This window comes from Physeter macrocephalus, chromosome 4 (genome assembly GCF_002837175.3).
Source record: "Physeter macrocephalus isolate SW-GA chromosome 4, ASM283717v5, whole genome shotgun sequence".
NCBI lineage: Eukaryota > Metazoa > Chordata > Mammalia > Artiodactyla > Physeteridae > Physeter > Physeter macrocephalus.
This window is the reverse complement of record NC_041217.1, coordinates 135,043,966-135,068,350: the sequence shown is the minus strand read 5'-3', so window position 1 is coordinate 135,068,350 and position 24,385 is coordinate 135,043,966. Positions and strand designations below refer to the sequence as shown.

Below are 24,385 nucleotides of genomic sequence, written 5' to 3'. Positions count from 1 at the left end.
GTAAAATGGAGCAGTAACAGTACCAAACTCCTAGAACTGCAGAGAGGATAAAATGAGCAAATAATAATAATAACTCCCATTTGTTGAGTCCTTATTGGTACCGGGTACTGTGCTAAATGCTTTCAATCAGTGGTTCTCAACTGGATGTGATATTGTCCCTCAGGGACATTTGGAAATGTCTGGAGATATTTTTGATTGTCACAACTGGGGTTGGGGAGAGAGCGGGGAGTGCTACCGGCATCTAGTGGGTAGAGGCCAGATGTGTAGAGGCATCTAGACGTGTAGAAGCCACTGAACATTCTGCAATGCAGAGGACAATTCCCCACAACAAAGAATTATCTTGTCAATTCAAAATGTCAATAGTGCCTATATTGAGAAATGCTGCTTTAAATGTATAATTAAACCCACAATAATGCTTTGAGTTAGCCACTACTATTATCCAAACTTACATATAAAGAAACTGAAACCTATAATAAGTGAAGTAACCTGCTGAAGTTCTATAAAATTTAGGTCTAATAGAGATTAAATTCAAACACAGATCCATCTGATCAGAGCCTGTATTCTTAACCCCTGTACAAAATTAATCTACAGTGTTTATCCTAGTGCCTACAATACAGTAAGTACTCAATAAATGTTAGCTACTATAATCATTATTAATAGCTCTCAAAACCCTACCTGGTAGCACTTTATGAGGGCTGCTACATTGTACCCAGACAGTTAAGTGAGGGACCCCTACTTCTTCCTTCCTCTATTCCTTTCTCTGACAAAAAAATGTCAGCAATTCCCCCTCAAGAACTTCACCATCAGCATTCCCCTCTGCTCTCCGATCACAATGAGCAAGCTTTTAGAGAAAGAAATATTTCCTTGTCACCAAAATTACTGGGAGGGGGTCCCGATTTAGGGAAAAAGAGTTCAAACAGAAGTAATCCTTACTTCATTTTCAGTTTAATTATTAAAGAATTATACTCAAATAGCAGGATCATCAAGTATTTCAAGGAAGAAACAGCTTCCAGTTATCTTTCTTATGACTTAATCTCCTGATTCCATTACAGAAAAAGCTATTTATTGATAAATGGGGGGAAAACTACATTACCTTCTTTGACTTCCCAGCACATCAATGATAAAAATAAAATTCAAAATATGAGATTCTATAATCTAAGCAATAATCATTCTTTCTTTTTCCGTTTAAGAACCTTTATTTCAATATAAATGAAACCAAATGATATGCTAACACTGAATAAAAGACTTAGTTATTCAATTTCTAAAGCAATTTGTCTCAAAGAATTTTACACATTGGATTTAAACAGCACCCAGATGGCACTCTGATGGGTGCTCCACAAATCACTGAACAAACAAATAACAGATTGTTCCTAAATAACCAAACCTCCCAGGACAAGAAGAAATATCTGATGAAAGACATAAAATAAAATAGCTAATCATAGTTAAACAAAGCAAATATTAAGATTACAAGACCTCCTTTCAGTACTGTACTGTTTTGAACAAGATGGAGGATCAACAAATTTTATCAGATGACTATCATTATGCATAAGTACTAAAAACAAAAGTTAACAAACACCTATTAAGTCTGTCCTTTCATTATTTTCCAGGCAACATTAATTTAACTGGGAGTGAGGAGATGAGGGTAGTCAAGCAGCTTCTGCCAACCCTGCGCCCATAAAATTTTACAGGTTTTAAGAGTTCCCCATTAAAATGCAAATATTTGGGGGAAGGGAGAGTCATCCAGTGAGTACACCACTTTTACTAGGAGACAAAAGGGGAATGTCTGAAGGTAAAGCAACAGAAGGAAAGAAAGGGTTGTGACTGGGTTTCTCTCTGTAAGAACAATAACTATGCAAAAGAAAAAAAAAATGCTAGCCCAAAGTTGCCAAGCCCTTCTAACCCATCTATCTCCGTCATATAAGAGATGTAATATTTTCTAATTTGAATGCTCACTATTAAGAATATCACCTAAGATAAGGGCTTCCCTGGTGGCGCAGTGGTTAACAATCTGCCTGCCAATGCAGGGGACACGGGTTCAAGCCCTGGTCTGGGAAGATCCCACATGCCACAGAGCAACTAAGCTCGTGCGCCACAACTACTGAGCCTGCGCCCTAGAGCCCGCGAGCCACAACTACTGAAGCCCGCGCGCCTAGAGCCCGTAGTCCACAAGAAGAGAAGCCACCACAATGAGAAGCCCACGCACTGCAATGAAGAGTAGCCTCCACTCGCCGCAACCAGAGAAAAGCCTGTGCGCAGCAACGAAGACCCAATGCAGCCAGAAACAATAAATAAATTAAATAATAAAAAAATAAATTTAAAAAAAAAAAGAATATCCCCTAAAAATAAGAAGACATAAGACACTAAAAATTAGCACCTGTTTTTCATGGTAAGATTCATGATAAGGTATGAAAACATTTCTGGTACTTTTTCCTTTACAGTAATATTAAAATGTCCTCACCACAGGGCATGGCAAATTCAACTTATTGTCTCAGACTTACCTCCTGCAATTTAGACTGAATCCACTGGCCCAAAAGTGCCAAACTATCTCGAGGACAAATGGCCCAAATCATTGTGAGAAAAATCAGACCTAGGAAATCCAGGAAATGAACCAAGCTAGCCTTTTCTGCCTGAGAAAAATCAAAATAATGAAAATTATACTTAATAAATTCAGATAGTACATGCTTACATTTTCTAGTTCATCGTGTGTAATCACATTAAATAATTACATGTGTTTAACTGAACTTCGCCAAGTAAGACTGCAAATTGTTTTTCTTCTGTGTGCTTCATCCTTTCCCAGTCTGTTTTTCCCATCTCTTGTTTACATACTTATGCATTCATTTATTCATTCAACTAATATCTACTTGAACTACTACCACCATTCAGATACAATGACAGGTTCATTAACCTACAGGGTCTTATATTAACAAGCATAATAATCTTGTAAAACAGGTATAATTGTTCCTTATTTTATAGATAAACTAAGATGAAGAGAGATTAAAAGAGTTGCCCAAATTCACAAAGCAATTAGTAAAAGAACAAGGAATCAAACCCAGGAAGTTATAGTTTCTAATACAGTCGCTAAATCTTTTTAGAAAATCAAATAAATGTGTTTATTATGCTTATACTTTTAGACAGAGACCAAACACTACCTAACATATGAAGCAGTTAAAACAAGGAACAATTCAGGAAAATATTAGAAATTTATTTTGTAAAGAAAAGTCTTTTGACTTCATGACATAATATGTGAAGAGTCATGCAAGTTTGCAACTTTATCAGCCTGGTATTTCCCACCAGGAAATTTAGTTATATGATTTTTTGTATTTACTTATAGCAGTAACCAAAAAATGTTTTACTTAAAATAGTTGTTTGGAGTAGTAATATCTAAATATAAGTTTAATGCACTGGACTGTTCATTGTTCCTCACGAAAGTTGCTGAGTAAATGTTACTGTAGTGCTGATACTGATAATATAGGAATCATTACTTGAATGTATGAAACATGGCTAACAACTAAAAATAATCACCTAGAGTACTTCTGAATATAATCTGCCCTCACAAAGCATTCTGTGCTTCATTATAAGACTGATGAAAAACAATTATGGAATTATTTTAGCACTAAATGATGAAGTCATTATAGAAGAGAAAATCCTTGTAATTAATTATTAAAGAATATAATTGTTACTACATAATCTTAGAAAACTAAAAAATTTTTTTAATTTGTATTTGTGAAATAATGAAAACAACATAAAATGGAGACTCCTAAAAGAGAAAACATAGTATTGACAGTGTCTAAGACCTCTAACAAAGGAATATTAATAACTATTTCCTATTTTTAAGACCATTTGCTTTTTATGTCTCATCTAATTATTGCTCTTGCACTGACAGAGATGACAACATTATGCTGAATAAGGCACGGACCTAGATGCCAGAAAAATTAATGTACTGAAATGAACAGCTTTTAAAAAATAAAAACGGCCAAAATTGATTGATTTTGCAGTTATGAAGCCATTTCTAGAAAGAAATAACGTATTTCAACTGCTTAGATTTATTCTTGTGTGTATCTGTTTAAGGAAAAAATTTTTTTCTATTTTCCCGTAACTCAGAGGAAATAAAGGAGATAATTACTATTTGCGCTCTTGAATAGCACAACTTTGGCCCACCTAATCTTACTGATACTCTAAGAAAAAGACAGAATTTGAGATGACTTTTAGAGGGATTAATAACATTATCATTTCCGCTTGAAGTTAATATTACTTGCATTTCTGATATATTCACAATCCTTCCACTATTTACCTTTGTGTTTTCAATTAAAAAATATACCTCTCTCTAATCATGTAAACAAATGAGCCATGCACAATTTTTAATGAATAAAAATAAAAATATGAGTAAACAAATAGATTATTTTTCTAGATTCATACCAAGTCAAACAGATGTATATTCACAATGGTATAAATCGACCTGAATTCTATGATCTATGAGAAAAGTGCTGCCAACAGCCGGGTAACTGTGGAAAAAGGAAGGAGTGCCAGACTTGCAAACAGAAAACCTTGATTAAAGTTCCAATTCCGCCAGTTTGTCACGTTAGTCATGTTATTTAGGGTCTTTTTAAACATTAGAGACCTCGTATATAATATAGTAGCAGTCCTCAATCTTTTTGGCACCAGGAACCGGTTTCATGAAAAACAATTTTTCCACGGACAGGGTGGGGGGATGGTTCGGGGGTAATGCGAGCGATGGGGAGCGAGCGGCAGATGAAGCTTCGCTCACCCGCCTGCCGCTCATCTCCTGCTGTGCGGCCCAGTACCAGTCGACGGCCCAGGGGTTGAGGACCCCTACAATATAGGGATATTAAATATCTACCTCATGAGGATAGTATTAAAATTATGAATGAGAAGGTATTAAAAAACTCAGTAAACTGTAAAATGGCAAGGCATCATTATTATTACTCTGCATTAATTATACATGGCATATCATTCTAGACATTTTCAAAGATGCTCTCAGCTATCCTCTGAGAATGAATAAAAAAGTAAGAAAACATTTACCACGTGAATAGTAATATCACTTTCCTACAGTTGATTTTCTGACTAGATTATAAGTATGTTAATAATTATTGAAAGTTTAAAATCTAATTTGAAACAATTACAGGTTGAGAATAATCACTTCTTAGCAAAAAAGACAGGTGATAAAAATAGGATTTAATAGAAACACTAATTATTCAGTATCAAACACTTAAGATGATAAAAATTCTCAAAATTAGCCAATCATACTTTCTCAGGTAACAGAATAAGTCAATTACTAAAAACTAAAATTCCATCATAAAAAATAACTTAAAAGATTCAGTTCTCCAGAAGATTTAACTTGCTAATTTCAAAGGAGTGTTTCAACAACTGAACATTCATTTTAGGTACTTACGGCATGCTCAAGTACTGCATGTGCTATTTCATGGCCCAGAAGGAAGGACAGCTGATGAATATCAGTCACACTATTTAAAAGCCCAGTGAAGATAAACACTTGTCCATTCTGTACCATAATGAAAATAATGTAAGGAATTAGAACAACATAAAAATTAAGGACATTAAATTTAACAATTAAAAATTAGGCTGGGTAATATTTACTTACTGGAAGCACAAAGGCATTTATATCTGGGGAATCAACCACGTGAATTATCCAATTGAGCTCAGAGATCCCTGGAATATCTTTATTGCATTCAATTAAATGATGAACCACTTCTTTAACAGCAGCGTATCGGGCGTCTTTCTCAGTTAGCATATCATTTTTAAATTCTTCCATCCACTGAAAGATTAAAAAGAAAAGTAGTCTCTAAGAGAGTGTTAGCTCTACAAAATGTTCATATTGCTTTAAGGAGTGTTATACGGCACTTATTGTTGAACACTTTAATTTTTAATTATGTAAAAATACGCACATATTAAATACTCAAAAAATTTCAAATTTGAATTATTTATGCAATCTGTTTTCTCACAAAGAGAATAAATTCTAATAACTAAGATTTTTCATATAAATTGGTTGAAATAAAAATTTCACTCTTTTCTATTAGCCTATAAACAAATAAAATGCTTAAATATTATTTCTAATTTCCTAAATATTTTAGAAAACAAAACATTGCCTAGAGAACAGAAAGATTTCATATAAGAAAGTAAAATACAAAAGAAAATTACTTTCATAACATACTGAATAGAAAAACACCCTATACTTAATAAGAAAGTTAAACTTCCACCAAAAAAAGGACACTTCATTAATTTTAAAGTGTTTTAGCCAGACAGTTTGAAATTACTAAAATTTCAGAACTAATGGGCATATCATTTTCTCTATATTATGCTAATTAAGACTAACCACCATATGAAGACACTTTTTCTGAAGCTATATTCATGAGACTCTTTCAAGTGTACTTTGAAAAGTGAGGATGTTCTGAAGATATTAAATTTCCATAAAATGTATAATTTCTTTCATATATGAATCAAGAAGTCTGTAACCTTCCTCCTTGAGGTGCATTAAAAACATGTTTTTATAGAATATGAATTTAAAGTCTTTATATAGCATTTTTTAAAAGCACAAGTCACCAATGTAAACTGTCTGAAACAAAGAAAAACACTGAAGTAGATACAACAAACAAAATTATATGTAATTATAGTACTTTATAATAATCCCATTAAGAGCATGTGTTTGAATTTTCATAACAAGCAGGTATTACATTTGCAGGCTAAAAAATAAGAAAAAAAATATGTACATGTATATAATTTTTTAAAGCTTCTTAGTGATATAAATGGTAGAAGATAACACTAATTTAACACTAGGCCTTTCTCAATCTTAACAGAACACTTTCCTCAAACTTGCTTCTAACTAGACTATTCTAAGAAACATCTCAAATCTCTGTATAAACTGTATAGAAGAGATTGGTCTTATCTTTATTAAGAACAATCTTTTTAGTGAAAAACCATTGTTATTTCCTTTTTTACGGTAACTTTCCATTAACAAACTCAGAAGCTCAATTGAAATAAAAATATATAAAAATCTAACCATGACAAAGCTGTCAAGTGAGGTTATAAATTCAACAAATATTAATTGAGCATATACAGGCACACCTCAGAGACATTGTGGGTTCAATTCCAGTTCTCGATATCTTTATTGAGATATTCACCACAAAGTGAATATCTTAATAAAGCGAGTCACATGAATTTTTGGTTTCCCAGTGCATATTGCGTGCAACAGCATTATGTCTAAAAAAAACAATGTACATACCTTAAAGAACACTTTATAGCTAAAAAATGCTAACCATCATCTAAGCCTTGAGAAAGTCATAATCTTTTCTGCCTAACAAATATAATAATAATGAAAAGTCTTGAAGTATTGCAAGAATTACCGAAAAGTGACACAGAGATACAAAGTAAGCAAATGCTGTTGGAAAAATGGCACCGATAGACTTGCTTGACACAGGGTTGCCACAAACCTCCAATTTTTTAAAATGCAACATCTGCAAAGTGTAACAAAGTGAAGAACAATAAGATGAGGTTTGTCTATACTGTTTATGTGCCAAGCATGAGAGATAGAAAGATGATCCGTCCTCAAGGAACTCACTAGTGGTATAAAATGTTTAACTATTTGAGTGACTATACTTTCCAAGGAGGTAAGACTTCTGAATTCCAACTTTATTTTGCATTCAAAAAATATAATAAATAGCCAAAATTGATGTGCCGGGGTGGGGGAATATCTTATTCTACTTTATTTTCAAGGTACAAAAATTCAAATTACAGATCTATTTATTCAAAAAACATATACTAAGCACTACTTTGTACACTGTGCCAGTACTTAAGGTGAAATGATAAACAGAATAGACAGGGTCTCTGACCCCCTGGAGCTAGTCTAGAAATAAATATCAACCAATAATTATGCAAATAATTATGGTGTTACCCTCATAAGTGTTTTAAAAGAAAAGGACAGTATGCAAAGAGAAAAGTAGGAGACCTAGCCCCAGTAGAGCCAAGCACAGAGCATAGCTACAAATGACTAATTCATAACGCAGTCTGTATGAAGGATACCCCCTAGAGCCTAACGTAGCCACCCTGCCTAACCCAGTCAGGATAATCAAGGAAGGCTTTCCTGAGAAAGTGACGTTTAAGGTGACATGTGAGGAGCAGGAGTTAGCCGGGTAATCCAGAGGAAAGGCAATGTAGGCAGTAGCAATACTAAGCATGAAAGGTCTAAGGCCTTTTGGAAAAAATGCTAATTTGCTATCAAATTAAAAACTTGTGCATCTTTCATATTTAAGAAACTTTCCTCCTTTGAGTATTACATCAAGCAATGTAGTTAAAAACAATTCTTTCTACTTACTGCTTCATATTCCAGTTCTGATAAAAGTCTGAAATGTTCTTTCCCCAGTAATAGAAGCTTGCTCCTTCCTGTGACTGGACTCACTTCCAGGTGTGTAAAATAAAATACTACAAAAAGCAATCCAAAACTACTCAAACCAAGGAATAACTTCCATTTATTCTTCCTTACACTTTCTTTAAATAGTTCCTTCTTGTTAGGAGGAAGTGCCTGCCACCATTTCCTTATGCCCCTAGAGCAAAAAGAAAAATTCAAAGTTCTGATAATAGAATCAGTACGTATCACCAAAACTTAATGCTTATGCTAAAATTCTGTCATCAAATACTTGAATTTTTATATTTTTCTGTATAGATTTTTTTTCAGTTTTTAAAAATTCTTAGCTAAATGATGAAAAAGTAATCCATAATTATATGGAGCTATAGTTAAAAATTCTAATGCTCATTTGAATTTTCTTCAGTTATTTTAAAGGTAAACACTAAATGAGAAGCTGTTTTACTATAACTACCATTAACATTTATTGACTGTTCAGCACATTCAAGGTACTCTTCTAATGCTATACGTATATCATCTCATTTAATCTTCATAATAATCCTGTTACAGAAGAGAAAATTGAGACTTCGAGAAGTTAAACAATTTATACAAGGTTGTAGAGTTAATAAGAGGAAAATGAGGCAAGGAGGGCAATATAATAGTGATGAATTGCCCAAATAAACATCTGAAGGCGTTATGGTACAACAAATCTATACCTTTAACCACCACTGCCCCCCAATGCTCGTCAGACATCTGACACAATCTAGCAGTACTTCAGTAAGGTACAAGGGAAACTATCTCAGCACTGATTTTAGAAACAAATATTGCTCAGTAGCAGAAACTCTACTAACCCCTCAAGAACATGACAAAGGAGAGGTAATAAAAAGAGCATAAGCACTGTAAAGACGGAAATGAGAGATTTTATAGATAACATCTGGGGAGGTCCAATTCTAACAGGCAACAATATACTCTCTGCTGCTTATTAGGGTTCATGGACATTTTGACAACCAGTAATGTTTTCAGCACTGGAACAGAACTTTTTCCCTATGAGTTCATCTGTGAAATCACAACAAGAATTTAAAATATATACATCATTCTCTTGACAAAATTTATTTTATAAAATAACTTCTTTGAGTTATCTTAATCTTGTTAAGTGACACACCTAAAGTGACTTTAAAGTGTTTCAGCCTAAAAAGATTCAGATCAAACTATGAAGTATACTTATTTCCAATTTAAAAGTTTATGACATTATTATTTAAAATGTATGAAAAAATATCCTAAAATAAAATTTTAGGTGATTTACAATAGTAATATCAACAAAAGTTTAAAAATAAATAAATAATTTAAAAAGATGAAAAAGAGTTATTGGCCCAAGAACTTGGGCTGAGTTGTGACAAAGATTCTCTCCTCCCCCCAAACTCTACTCAGACTCCCCTGAACTCTTTTTCAAATAGGCCTTGTCTTTTGGACTACTGTGTTCATCTCTGCATTGTCCAATTTTAGCAAGAATCCTGCTAGGTCAATTAAGTCAGAATCCCTCATCCTCCATATCTGATCACGATAACCCAATCTGTCCTTATCATTCATCATCCCCCAGGTGATATCTGATCACCCTCACCTGCCTTCAGCAATAACTCTAGTAGGTCAGTTTGGGTGGAATCCGCCCTTGCTCCTGATGTTTCCTCTCTGTAGTTTTCCATCTACCAACCCCCGCCCTGCCCACATAGCCTATGGTGTATTCAGAGCTGACTCTGGTTCTAAACTGAGGTCTCTTTTCTCCTACTGCAGAAGTTCTGAATAAAATCTGTTTTTACTTCTTTAACTATTGTCTAGCTCTGGCTTTCTTTGATAGTCGTTACTTAAATTGAGAGCTAAATTAGCTGTATATTTTCTGAGTGCCAAACCTAGTCATAAAGAACACAATAAATTACAGAGTACAGGTCCTTGATTTTTGATAAAAAGAAAACTGGGTTGGTTAGTATGGAAGTAAGAAGGCTAGAAGGCACTTCATAGTTATCAAACATAAGAAAAGTTTATAAGGAGACAATGCTTAACTTTACCTTTCTTCAATCTTCATGGAGCAAAGAAGAGAAAACAGAATTATGAGGGGGAGTTTTAAATTAAATATGAAGTATTACTTAGCTGTAAAAACATTAAGTATTATAAAGGATCACAAAGAGAAAATAAAAATTTGTCGGAAACAGAATAGAAAAATAAATAAATAAATAAATAATACTAATTAAGAGTTAACGTGGCTAGGAATGAGCCCTTTTTTTTTTTTTTTGTGGTACGCGGGCCTCACACTGTTGTGGCCTCTCCCGTTGCGGAGCACAGGCTCCGGACGCACAGGCTCAGCGGCCATGGCTCACGGGCCCAGCCGCTCCGCGGCATGTGGGATCCTCCCAGACCGGGGCGCGAACCCGGTTCCCCTGCATCGGCAGGCGGACGCGCAACCACTGCGCCACCAGGGAAGCCCGAGCCCTTTCTTAAGTAAGCAAAGTTCTTCAGTTTCATGATCCATTGTCTCAAATTCCATGAACAAAAAAGGAATGCTTGTAAGTACAGTTTTTATACGTGAGTTATAACAAACATTTCTGATTCTTGTAATCATAAATATAAGACCTTTTAAACAGTGTCTATATAAAATATACAAGAATAATTTTTAAAGATCACATTTCTGTACTATAATATGCAATAAATGATTTTAAGATTATTAAGGCATACATAAAAAAACTGAGTAGAACCAACTGTTTAGAAACTGAATTCTGAGCTAATTATGGGAGGGAAATCTATCAAGTTTTCTTTAAAAGTGAGTTTTACAGATACTTTTTAATATAAGAGTTTATATTTTAAAGATCATTTTACCTGCCCACAATGATAGCCAGTAGCTTCTGTACTGGTTTAAGAATCATCAACAAGAGAGGAACCGGAGCAGCTTGAAACCGTGGAGAAGTATGGAAACTCCTAATGTCTCTTGTGGGTAAACAGTTTAGACGATGCACCACTGAAAGAGCAGGTACTACTAGAACGTCTTTCATCAGTAGCTGTCTTGAAAAAGAGTTATTCCATGCAGTACATTTTTGGGTAATCATCCAAATTTTCTCAGTTCTGGTGCTCAAGAGGCAGCCTATTCTTTTGTTATTAAAAGTCCTACAGAAATGAAAGTTTTCAGACAAAAATGTCCATCTATCACCCTGATTTACTCCCAGGCTCAGAGACTTATTTACTATATTGTTAATTTTCACTTGATGACAGTCCAGTGAGGTTACAGCTTGTGTGTTACATTTTCTCCAGCTGGTCAGTAAATTAAATCGGAAGAAAACACAGTTTCTAGCAGCAAACTGCAGTCCACAGATGAAGCTCATCTTTGTTTTGTTTGATTATCTGGAACACAAAATATAAACTATAAATATCTAAGCAAAATACTTATTACCAAACTGGGAATATAACACTTATGAAAAAGGTGTTCTTCCTTTAACACATCTCTGACTAAATTACCTTGGGTTTCTACTCACTGCCCCCCCCGCAGCAACTCCTCCTAACAATAAAAACCAAAGAGGTTTTACTAACTTTTAACTCAACAACATGTACTTTCAAAATTTGGATTTTTTTCTTCTTTTCATTTTTTAATTTTAGTTGGGGGAGTCTATTTTTATTTTAACAGCTAAATTATTGGGGGAATAAGAAATGGATTAAACAAAAACAGCACTAAGTTTCAGCAATTGGCAGTAATGGGGGGAAAGAGTATTTAATGGAATAGTAAAGTCTAACATAAAATGCATTTTTAAAAATACAGATTTGTGGGACTTCCCTGGTGGTCCAGTGGTAAAGAATCCACCTTACAATCCAGGGGAAGCAGGTTCGATCCCTGCTCCAGGAACTAAGATCCCACATGCCACGGGGTAACTAAGCCCGCACTCCACAACTACTGAGCTCGTGTGTCTCAACTAGAGCCCACTGTGCCACAATTACAGAGCCCACGTGCCCTGGAGCCCAAGCACCACAACTAGAGAGAGAAAACCCGCACGCCACAACTAGAGAGAAGCCCGCACACCGCAACAAAAGATCCTGCACACCTCAACAAAGACCCTGTATGCCTCAACTAAGACCTGACGCGGCCAAAAAAATAAATAAAATAAATAAAATAAATAAATATATTTTTTAAAAACCTAAAAAAATATGCAAAAATAAATAAATAAAAATAAAATACAATTTGTTCCTTTCAAATATAATACTGGCACTTCTGATTCAGGTCAATACAGAGTAAAAGGGACTTATCCTGTCACTGAAGATAACTAAAAAAACAGACAGCATATGAAGACCTAAATAGACATTTTTCCAAAGAAGACACACAGATGGCCAACAGGCACATGAAAAGATGCTCGACATTGCTAATTATTACAAAAATGCAAATCAAAACCACAATGAAGTATCACCTCACACTGGTCAGACTGGCCATCACCAAAAAGTCTACAAATAATAAATGCTGGAGAGGGTGTGGAGAAAAGGGAACCCTCCTACACTGTTGGTGGGAATGTAAATTGATACAGCCACTATGGGAAACAGTATGGAGCTTCCTTAAACTAACAGAGCTACCATATGATCCAGCAATCCCACTCCTTGGTACATATTCATAAAAGACGAAAACCCTAATTCAAAAAGCTACATGCACCCCAATGTTCATAGCAGCACTATTTGCAACAGCCAAGCCATGGAAACAACCCAAGTGCCCATCAACACAATGGAATATTACTCAGCCATAAAACAGAATTAAATACTGCCATTTGCAGCAAGATGGATGGACCCAAAGAATATTATACTTAGTGAAATAAGTCAAATATTATATAATATCATGTATATTTAGAATCCAAAAACATAATACAAATGAGTCTATATACAAAACAGAAACAAATTCACAGACATAGGAAACAAACTTATGGTTGTTGGGGAAAGGGAGGGGGGAGGGATAAATTAGGAGTATGGGATTAACAGTTACAAACTGCCATACATAAAACAGATAAGCAACAAGGACTTTCTGTATAGTGCAAGGAATTATATTCAACATCTTGTAATGACCTATAATGGAAAATAATCTGAAATATATATACACACACACACACACACACACAACTGAATCACTTTGCTGTACACCTAAAACTAACACAATATTGTAAATCAACTATACTTCAATTAAAAAAAAAAAAACAGACACAATAAGTAAAACCCTAATTCAAAAAGCTACATGCACCCCAATGTTCATAGCAGCACTATTTGCAACAGCCAAGCCATGGAAACAACCCAAGTGCCCATCAACACAATGGAATATTACTCAGCCATAAAACAGAATTAAATACTGCCATTTGCAGCAAGATGGATGGACCCAAAGAATATTATACTTAGTGAAATAAGTCAAATATTATATAATATCATGTATATTTAGAATCCAAAAACATAATACAAATGAGTCTATATACAAAACAGAAACAAATTCACAGACATAGGAAACAAACTTATGGTTGTTGGGGAAAGGGAGGGGGGAGGGATAAATTAGGAGTATGGGATTAACAGTTACAAACTGCCATACATAAAACAGATAAGCAACAAGGACTTTCTGTATAGTGCAAGGAATTATATTCAACATCTTGTAATGACCTATAATGGAAAATAATCTGAAATATATATACAGACACACACACACACACACAACTGAATCACTTTGCTGTACACCTAAAACTAACACAATATTGTAAATCAACTATACTTCAATTAAAAAAAAAAAACAGACACAATAAGTAAAACAACGGTTTCAACATACTGAACATCAGGCAACGAAGAACAGTCATCCCTGAGAAATGGGAAACAAATAAGGCGAGCCCTACAACTGCCCCAGCCTTCTGCCTGGAGAGAGTTTCTAGGCCACTATGCAAAGAGGGGAAACCTAGCGCAGCACAACGGTCCTCCTAAATTAAAGAGATGAAGCTGGGAATTCAAGGATATTAAACTAGTTATACATATTGCATATGTTTAAGAAGTTAAAGGAAAGTTTGGGCATGTTATGTAGAGACATGGAATATATTTTTTCAAAAGATCGACAATGAATTTCTAGATTCGAAAACTATAATGTCTTAGATAAAAATTACACTGGATGAGACTAACACCAAATTAGACATTGTATAAATAAAGACTTACGAATTGACGTATCAATAAAAAACTATCCAAAATGAAATGCAGAGAGAAAACAGACTTTAAGAAATGCATACAGCATCACTGAGGTGTGGGATAACTCAAGTGACCTGATATATGTGTAAATGGAGTCCCTGAAAAGTGGGGAGGGATAGCAGACAGAAAAGAAAAAAAAAAAAAAAAACCTGAAAAAATGGCCAAAAATTTCCAAATTTGATGAAAACTGTAAACTCACAAATCCAAGAAGTTTAACAAACCACACACACAGGAAACACAAAAGAAACTACTCTAAGGTATATCAAATTTCTTAAAACCAATGAAAGAGAAAAGCTTAAATTTGACACCTTGGATTAAATGGATACATTCCTTGAAAAACACAAACTACCAGAGCTCACTCAAGAAGAAATAAACAACCTGAAGAGCCCTATACCCAATTTTTAAATTGAATGGATAGTTAAAAACCTTCCCACGAAGAAAGCTCCAGAACCAAAAGGCTTCACTGGGGAATTCTACCAAACATTTAAAGAAGAAATAATAATAATTCTATATAAACTCTTCCAAGAAATTAAAAAGGAATAGTTTGCAACTCCTTCCATAAGACCAGCACTACCCTGATACCAAAGACAGAAAAAAAAAAAAATTACAAGAAGACTACAGAATAATATCCCTCATGAACATAGATACAAAAATTCTTAATAATATTTCAGGAAATCTAATTCAAAAATATATTAAAAAGACAATACCTCATGACCAAGTGAGGTTTGTCTCAGGAATGCAAGGTTGAATAAAAATTCAAAAATCAATCAATGTAATTCACCCTAACTGAAGAAAGAAACACTACATGATAATCTCAAAAGACACAGAAAAAGCAATGGATAAAATCCAAGAACCAACCCTGATAAAAACTCAGTAACTAGGACATCTACAGGAACCTATAGGCAACAGTATGTTTATTGGTGAAAGATTATACTTTCCTCCTTAGATCAGGAGCAAGGCAAAGATGTCTGCTCCCACCACTTCTATTCAACATTATACTGGAGATGCTAGCCAGTGCAACAGAATTAAATAAAATAGATACATAACTAAATAAATGGCATCCAGATAATAAAGTAAAATGATCTTTTTCCCTAGATAACAGGACTGTCTATCCAGGAAATCCAAAGAAATCTACAAAAAAAAAAAAAACTATTAGAATGAGTTTAAGGTGGCAGAATACAAGAGCAATACACAAAAACACTAGCAAGTGAGAGAAGCCAGACTCATACACAGGAAAGAACACTACTCTCTCTCCAAAAATCATGCTCTATGATTTCAGCTATATAATATAAACTGTAGAAAATGCAGACTAATTTATACTTATAGAGAAATCAGAGGATGGAAAGGTAAAGAGGGGCAAGAGGAGGGATTACAAAGTTTGGGGGGGCAACTAAAATGATCACTATTGTGATTGTGTTGTTGGTTTCATAGATATACACATAAGTCAAAACATGCACAGTTTAAATATGTCCAATTTATTGTATATCAACTATACATTAAGTTATTTTTTAAAAAGGTACTAAAAAGAGACAACCAAATGCAATGTGTGAACTCTGATTAGATCCTAATTTGAAAGAAAAAAATTTGTTTTAGAAGACAACTGGAACTATTGGGGTAATTTGAATATGAATTTGCTTTTAGCTTATTTTAGATAAGTATTGCTTATTTTCTTAGGTGATAAAGATGTGGTTATGTAGGTGAATATCTTATACCTGAAATGCTTGCTGAACTCTCTTTTCATGATGAATAAAACTTTCAAATTTTATAATAAAAATACATTCAGACATACACACAGGACATAAAGACAATATAGAGAAATGCTAACAATCTTTGTATCTAAGTGGTGGTTATGTATGTGCTCATCAAATTTTTTTTCAGTTTTTTTTAGTGTTTCAAATCTTCATAATAAAAGTTGCAGGAAAAAATACATAAATCTAACTCAGTCTAGGCTAATACAATATTATCTGGAAAGATGCTTCAGAACATCAATTTTCATAAATAGTATTATCTATACATCAAAATATTTGAAAATTACTCAAGTTTCTTACATACTCAGTAATGCTTAAAACACGCTAGTATATACAAATATAAATAAATCTAAAGGAATACACACCAAACCATTCACAGTGGTTATTTGGGGTGGCAGGATGATGGCTGTAAGGGATTCAGTATTTCCATCTTATATATTTCCGTGGTGTTTAAATTTTTACAGGATGTGTTATTACTTTTGTAAGCCCCAAATCAATAAAGGCAACTATATTTGTAATTACCATTGGTTTCCATGGGCTTCAATAAACTCCTGCATATTGCAGACCAAGTCCCTCATAATACCACCTCCCATTGTTTCTCCAGGCACCTTCCCTACACCTCCTTCACCCATTCCGAAGCTCCAGACACAGTGATTTACTTACACCTCTCAGAAAAGAAAAGTTCTCCTCTGTCTGTGCACATCTATTTACACTGCTTAGCTCTGTTCACATGTCAAGCAAACTCCTGCTCATAGCTCACAACTAACGTGAAATTTAAAGTATTCTACTGACACAGGAGTTAGCAAAAGCCCCGAACACTATGTGTAGTACACATATAAGCAAAAACGTTATCATTTATATCACCGACAAGTGTCCCTTGAAACAGAAATAGTGCCTGATATTTTATAATCCCTGCTTTATCCTTAAGAAAGGGTAAAGAATGGGAGAAGAAAACTATTTATACATTTTCAAAGATCCAATCACTGGACTACACAGAGCAGAAGAATCAGGGCTGACACATCCTCTTCAAAGAACTGTAGCAGGTCAACAAACATAGCTGGCAGACTTCCAAGATTACTAAATTAATGATGTGAGAAAATTAAACCATTTGGATTGTTAGCCTCTACGAACATTTCAGATCCTTAATTCTTTAAGTACCAACTCAGAATGAGCAAGTACAGCGCTCACTGGCACTCACAGCTGAAGCGTGGAAGACAGTTTTAACAACTCTTCTGAAAGTGACTATTTCTTCCCTAGTTTCTATGGAAACAGCTGTCAGATTGGCAAAAATAGAACATGTACTTTAAAAGAATCATTCAAGCAAAGTACACACATGATGGAAGGCTTAAAAAAATAATAATAAATTGGAAGGCAACAGAGTTGGTTCTTAAGCTTCCAAATGCCAGACTGCACCCCTTCACCACAGCTGAGAATGATGGATATGAACCCAAATCCTTTTAGTGAGGGTTACATGGCATTGGTCAGAGTCACTATAGTTGTTCAATCCCTGAATTCCCAATGAAGTATTTTCATCTCCTTGGACTAAAATTTCTCACTGAGGACTGCATGGCACAACACAACTGTTGTTCCACTTTACGCAGGCAAGTGACATTATTTAAGGAGCACAAAAAGTGAATTTGTAAACAAGTTCATGAAGAAATTATTTAAATACCCTTCAACTGTTGAGACAAGGAATTTCCTATTTTTCACTGCGGGGTTTGGGTAGGAAAACTTTTATTTTCTCTGCTTTAAGAGGGAACAGGTAAAAGAGATGGTTTGAGTCTCAAGATGCCAAAAGCGGCTAGAAGCGGTTTTCTACGGGTGAAGGTGTCACGGTGACGCACACGATACTGCGGTAAAAAGAACCACAACTTTCAAAAACGGGCCGCTAATGAGAAGGCTGGGAGGAGAGGGAGCTTATCTTCCCGGAAAATGCAGCCACCTGCCTATCTGCAACTCCCGCGCTACCAGGGTAGCACCCTGGGGTCCCCGCAGTTCACACCAGGACGGGATCAGGCGGGAAAAGGAGACTTACGGCCACGTCCTCCTTTCCCACTCGCCCTCTCCCCCGACTCCACACGCCGCCCCCGCACTTCACTCCAGCCCGGCTTCCCGCCGACCCTCCTCCACCCCAGGCCTCGCCACCCCAACCCAACCGGGCCCCCAAGGGTCCCCGCTCCTCACTCCAGCGCCCCTCCAAGCTCCCCCCCACCCCAACTCCCGTACTCTGCCCCCTCCCTGGGCCCGGCCCACTCTTAATAGCCGTGCAAAGGCGTCCCACACCAGGACAGACCCTAACAGTGGCGAAAGCGAAGATTCCTCCAACCCAACCTACGCGCAAGCTTACGCCCCGCCAAAGAATCCCGGCCTCTTCACTTCCTGCCCTCGTCTCGGACATGGACGCCTTTGGCTCCGCCCACACCGGGCAGTCAATACAACCGCCCAGAGTCTTCCTCCCAGAGGGCCCCGATCCCATGTAAACTGTGGCGCTCTAGCGCCCCCGCGTGGCCGGAGGAGAGACGTGGCTGTAGGCAGAGCTGCTCGCCTGGAAACATCTTCACTTGCTCAGGTCTTGGAACCTGACTTCGGTCCCTCTAATGAGTGATCCAGGCAAGGCTGTGCCCGCTGTAGATTCTAAGGCAGTGCTGACCAAAAGGAAGGCGATTCGAGGGCTGCCAAAAGGCTAAGGTTTCTTGGTTCAGAAGTTGCACTGATAGAAGTAGTCTTTGGGCTGTGAAAACTCTGTTTTCACATGGCACCTTCTAAGGAAGAAAGATGAAGAATAACCTGAAGCATCTGGAATATAGTTGAAAATAGCTGGCTACAAAGTGATGTGTATAGTACACTTCACTCATTCCACCAAAAAGTAGTTATTGGGCACCAAGTGCCTTCTAAGTGCCAGGGAAACACAGAACAAGACAGACCCTACTTTCATGGAGCTTATATCACAGTGAAGAACGAGACAACAAGCAAGTAAACAAGTAAATAAATAAGATATCAGATAGTGACATGATCCCATAATTTCAAAGTCAGTTTGTTATATTTATATTCTATGCATAATGAAGAACATCCTAAAGGATATAAACACTATTTTTAGGTATCACTTTTAGAGCGTTTTAAAGTAATTTTTTCTTTTATCTTGCCTGTCTATATTTTGTAATTTGCCTTTTGCTTTAAAGGAACTATGTTGGCATATCTCTGACCACTGGTTCCCTAAAAACTGAAGGGGCAGTTCCCTGAATCTTCATGGGCTTATCTCCCACCCTCTGAAGTGCATGTTTCTTACTAAGGTTTCCAATATACTAGCCACCTCTTGCTCATCCTGCCTGATTAGCATGATGTCATCAATGAAACAGGTGTGACATTCTGTGGGTTGACCAAGTGGTCCAGATCCTGTACTATGATGGATCACAGAGCTGACACAACAGCTGTGATCAGGGCTATTACATGATTAGGTCTGCAGTAGTTTGTAAGCCATCCTCCCGGTTTCTGAAGGGGCCAGACAGGCAAACTAAATGGAAATATGACAGGGACGGCCATCCTTTGGGTTGTTCATGTGGCATTAACTCCACCATCATCCCCTGCTTCCCCTTGGATGAAATCCAGGTTTTGATTTACTATCTCGACTTGATAGGGAGGGGACAGTTTCAGAGGCTTTCACTTGGTCTTCCCCACATGAGAACACAAGGCCAATGACCTAATGTGGGGCTTGCTTCAGCTTCCCAATATATATACTCCCAGTTATGCACTCAGAGTCTGGGGAAATGACCACTGGGTGGGTCTATGGGCCCAGGGACCCATTGTAAGCTGGATGTCATCCAGGACTCCGCTTATTACCTGACCCCTAGAAGTCCCCAGTCTTAGAAAGAGGACTTGATAACACTTGGATTTCTGAGTGACAAGATCCTTTCAGACCCTGGGAAATGTCTGGTTATTCCTCTTTCCCCAATATATAGTTAGCTGAGAAAATGGTCATAGGCCATGGAGCAATCATTACTGTAAATACTCGTTTCAGTGTTTTAGGGTTCTTCTTCCTAGGGACCCAGCCACCTCTTTGGTCAATGGGTTCTGTGGTCTGGGTCTGAAAATTGACTCAGATGTGAGAATTAAGCAAAGAACATGACTTTTTATTGGGGTAACAACTCTGAGCCTCCTGTTCCTCCATTCTTTTTTTTTTTAATTTAATTTAATTTTATTTTATTGGCTGCATTGCGTCTTTGTTGCTGTGTGCCGGCTTTCTCTGGTTGCGGCGAGCGAGGGCTACTCTTTGTTGTGGTGCGCGGGCTTCTCATTGCAGTGGCTTCTCTTGTTGCAGAGTATGGGCTCTAACCGCGTGGACTTCAGTAGTTGTGGCACGCGAGCTCTAGAGCGCAGGCTCAGTAATTGTGGTGCACAGGCTTAGTTGCTCCGCGGCATGTGGGATATTCCCAGGCCAGGGCTCGAACCCGTGTCCCCTGCATTGGCAGGTGGATTCTTAACCATTGCACCACCAGAGAAGCCCTGTTCCTCCATTCTTGTGTTTTTCTGGTCGTAGATGTTAAGCAGAACCCAGTTGGCTGCCCATCTATTTTTTCCCCTAGGGACACCTTGTATTATTAAATACCTTCACAACCTCTGTGGATCAAGCCCCCTAAGGCTGCCCCCTTGACCTTACCAGCTGTTATAGTAATTACAGCCCCCAGACTTCTGGTGGTTAAAGCCACCACCTGGCTTCTATTACTTCAGGATGCTATCATCCTCCCAGATATTATCAAGCCCAGCCCTGTGATTGCTTCTCTTACCATCGTCCCTAGCTGGTACTCCTCTCATCAGTGCCTTCCTCGCTGTCTTTGTATACTATCTGTCTTTTGGGCCTCCAATGGAACATAATCCTCTGTCTGGTCTTCTGGCTCCACAAAATAAATCATTCCAGCAAGTCCACTTCCCTTGGGCTTTTCTTTCCTTCTTCTAGAGTCTGCCAGAGCAATTCAAATGGCTTCCTCTCTGGAGATATCCCTTGGATGAAGACACCTGCCTCATCCAAGAATATGCCTTCTCTCCAGGGACAGTGCACATCCAATGACTGGTTAATCTGGGGGGACAAAGGCTTGACCCTTGGATTTCAATTGAGGACAACCCTGCAGGGCCATCCCAGGTCTCCATGGGACTGGCGGAGAAGCCCCACTTCTTCTGCCCAGTCCTCTTTCCCTTCCTCTCCAGCAACTCTGCACACAAAGAATTCTTTCAGAATCTGTTTCTGGGCAACCCAACCTAAGGCAACTCAGTTTTCTCCAGAAGTAGAAGCTGCTTTGATACAGAAAGACTTTCAATCTCACCTCCTAAAGGAAGTACTGGAAACTGAATACTGAATTAAAGGAGAGACTAACTCTGAAGAATTATGAGGGATGAATTGTTTTAGCACCAGGCATAGACAGAAGCTCAACAGACAAGAGGACTCTGCTGATTTAGATTCGGGCTGAGAGCCAGGTGAGATGAGCACAGGATTTGATGAGGGTCACATATTTGATAGTCTGCAAGGCACAGGCAGTCTTGACTAAAGCAGCCTTTCCTTTTTCTGGAATACATGCTAGGCTTGACTGTTCTGGATGTTGGAGATGGCTGGCTCTGCATCTGAAATGCCCCCCACATAGACAGTTGCCGCATCTTCATTTGCATATTCCACTCCAACAAAAATTAGCTTAGTATTTTCTTCATCCACATTTGACTTTTTTACTTTCTTCTCCTTTTTTACCTTCTTCTTCCCACATAGCATGAACAGGCAGGCCATTTCAATTTTTAAATTTATAACATAACTTTTTCTTTTTTTTTTGGCCATGATGCGCGGCATACAGGATCCTAGTTCCCCAAGCAGGGACTGAACCCGTGCCCCCTGCAGTGGAAGCAGGGAGTTTTAACTACTGGACCACCAGGGAAGTCCCTTTTCTTTTTTAAATTTATAACATAATTTTTTCTTTTTTTTTTTGGCCATGACGCGCGGCATACAGGATCCTAGTTCCCCAAGCAGGGACTGAACCCGTGCCCCCTGCAGTGGAAGCAGGGAGTTTTAACTACTGGACCACCAGGGAAGTCCCTTTTCTTTTTCTTTCTTTCTTTTTTTTTTTGCCCAAATAGAATTGTCACACCAAATTCCAGTGTGTTAATTTTATAAATTGCCACGTGGATTGTCATTGCACTAGCTTGCTGACTGGTCTCCCTACCTCTGTCTCATTCCCCTTGTATAAACAGCAGCCAAGCAGACCCACTTCCTGAAGTTGGGGGCCAAGAGGATTCAGTATGGCTCAGCAAGCTCCAGGCTGGGCCCAAGAGGAAGCCACAGCTTGGACACGTCCTTGCTCACTCTCCAGAGGTTAGTTCTCCAGAGATCCCAGCTGAGCACTTTTCTAAGAGTCAGTGCAAACTATTATTTCTTTACTGCACAAGTAAAATAACACCACAGAAAAGCAAAAAAAAAAAAAAAAGTACCCTTAACTCCACTATCCAGAGATAATCACTGTTAACATTTTGATACGTAACCTTCCTGAAAAGCAAAATTAAAATTACTTTAGGACTTCCCTGGTGGCGCAGTGGTTAGGAATCCACCTGCCAATGCAGGGGACGTGGGTTCGAACCCTGGTCTGGGAAGATCCCACATGCCACAGAGCAGCTAAGACCGTGAGCCACAAGTACTGAGCCTGCGCTCTGGAGCCTGCGAGCCACTACTGAAGCCCACGTGCCTAGAGCCCGTGCTCCGCAACAAGAGAAGCCACCATGATGAGAAGCCCACACACTGCAACGAAGAGTAGCCCCCTCTCACCACAACTAGAGAAAGCCTGTGCTCAGCCAAAAATAGATAAATAAATAAAATAATTTTTAAAAAAGAAGCAATGTTTAAAAAAAACAGAATTTTTAAAAATAAAATAACTTTAAATACTTAAAACTTTGATAGGATAAAATATTTCTTACTGTTGTTTTAATGTGCATTCCTTTGATTCCTAACAATGTAAGCAATTTTTTATGCTTATCTGCTCTTTCGATTTCTTCTTTAGCAAATTGCCTGTTCATGCCTTAACCCGTTTTTCTATAAAAACATTCATTTTTATCTTATTGACTGGTAAAAATATTTTATATATTTAAGAATTGTCTGTCGTTCACGTAGCAAACATTTCCGCTGCTTGACAGTTGCCTTTCAACTTTAATTCATGTCTGCATATATAAATACTTTTTTAAATTGTGGTATAGACAAATCTATCCATCTTTTCATTTTGGTTTTTGCCTTTGAGGTCATATTTATAGTCTGTCTCAATCCCAAAATTATGTATTTACCAATATTTTCCTCTAGTATCAATATTTAACGACTTTGTTCTTAAATCTTTAGTCTACTAGGAATTTATTTTGGTGCAAATTAGGATAGAAAAATATAACCTAAAATATTTTCTGAATGATTAGGCCAGTGGAGCTTTTACACAAGACACACGCATATGCCCTTCCCATGGTGAGGACACCAAGGTAACTACTGTCCCAACAATTTATTGAACAGCCCATCCTTTCCTGACTCAGTTGAAGTGTTGCTTTTGTTACATACTAAATTCTCATAAATACCCACATCTTTTCCTTTGTCTGTCTGTTCTGGCACTAGTATAAGATTCTAATTATTCTAACTTCACAATATAGATTTTATTTTCAAATATTTTCTGGCTCTTCTTATACATTTCACCTTTAAGATGAACTTTAGAAATTTTTTCAAGTCCTCCCCCACCAAAAATGCATTGAGATTTTGATTTTGTTATTGCTGTTGTTTTTAAACTTAGATTAATTTTGAAGAAATTTATATCTTTGCAATGTTGACTCTATCAGTCCAGGAAGCTGGCATATGTCTCCATTTATCCAGGTTTTCTTTTATGTCCCTCCATAAAGTTTTACAGTTTTCTTATATGAGTCAAAGCAGTATATTTTCTAAAGGAACTATAAACTCTAACTTGTCATCTTAAAATTACAGAATCTCAGAACTAGAAGGACTTAAAAATCATCTCAGCCTCCCACTCAATCTGTAGCTGAGTTTGCCTCTCAA

General features: G+C 37.0%; 1 protein-coding gene across 9 annotated transcripts in view; it reads right to left on the bottom strand.

Moving 5' to 3' along the window:
• The window catches only part of OMA1 (OMA1 zinc metallopeptidase), a 120,788-nt gene extending 102,064 nt beyond the window's left edge, over positions 1-18,724 (bottom strand). For 4 of the 9 annotated variants that reach the window (XR_008617273.1, XM_055084591.1, XM_055084590.1 and 1 more), the window contains exons 1-6: positions 18,632-18,724; positions 11,237-11,755; positions 8,345-8,573; positions 5,618-5,791; positions 5,411-5,518; positions 2,499-2,627 (exon numbers count right to left, since the gene is read on the bottom strand). Coding sequence is in view for 8 of the 9 variants with exons in the window: in XM_055084591.1 (XP_054940566.1) it covers positions 2,499-2,627; positions 5,411-5,518; positions 5,618-5,791; positions 8,345-8,573; positions 11,237-11,736 (1,140 nt within the window). In the remaining variant the exon portion in view is untranslated. The remainder of the gene's footprint in view (positions 1-2,498; positions 2,628-5,410; positions 5,519-5,617; positions 5,792-8,344; positions 8,574-11,236; positions 11,756-18,631) is intronic. The other 5 variants (XM_055084595.1, XM_055084596.1, XM_055084593.1 and 2 more) reach the window with 4 other exon arrangements.
• Between the last annotated feature and the right edge of the window lie 5,661 nt (positions 18,725-24,385).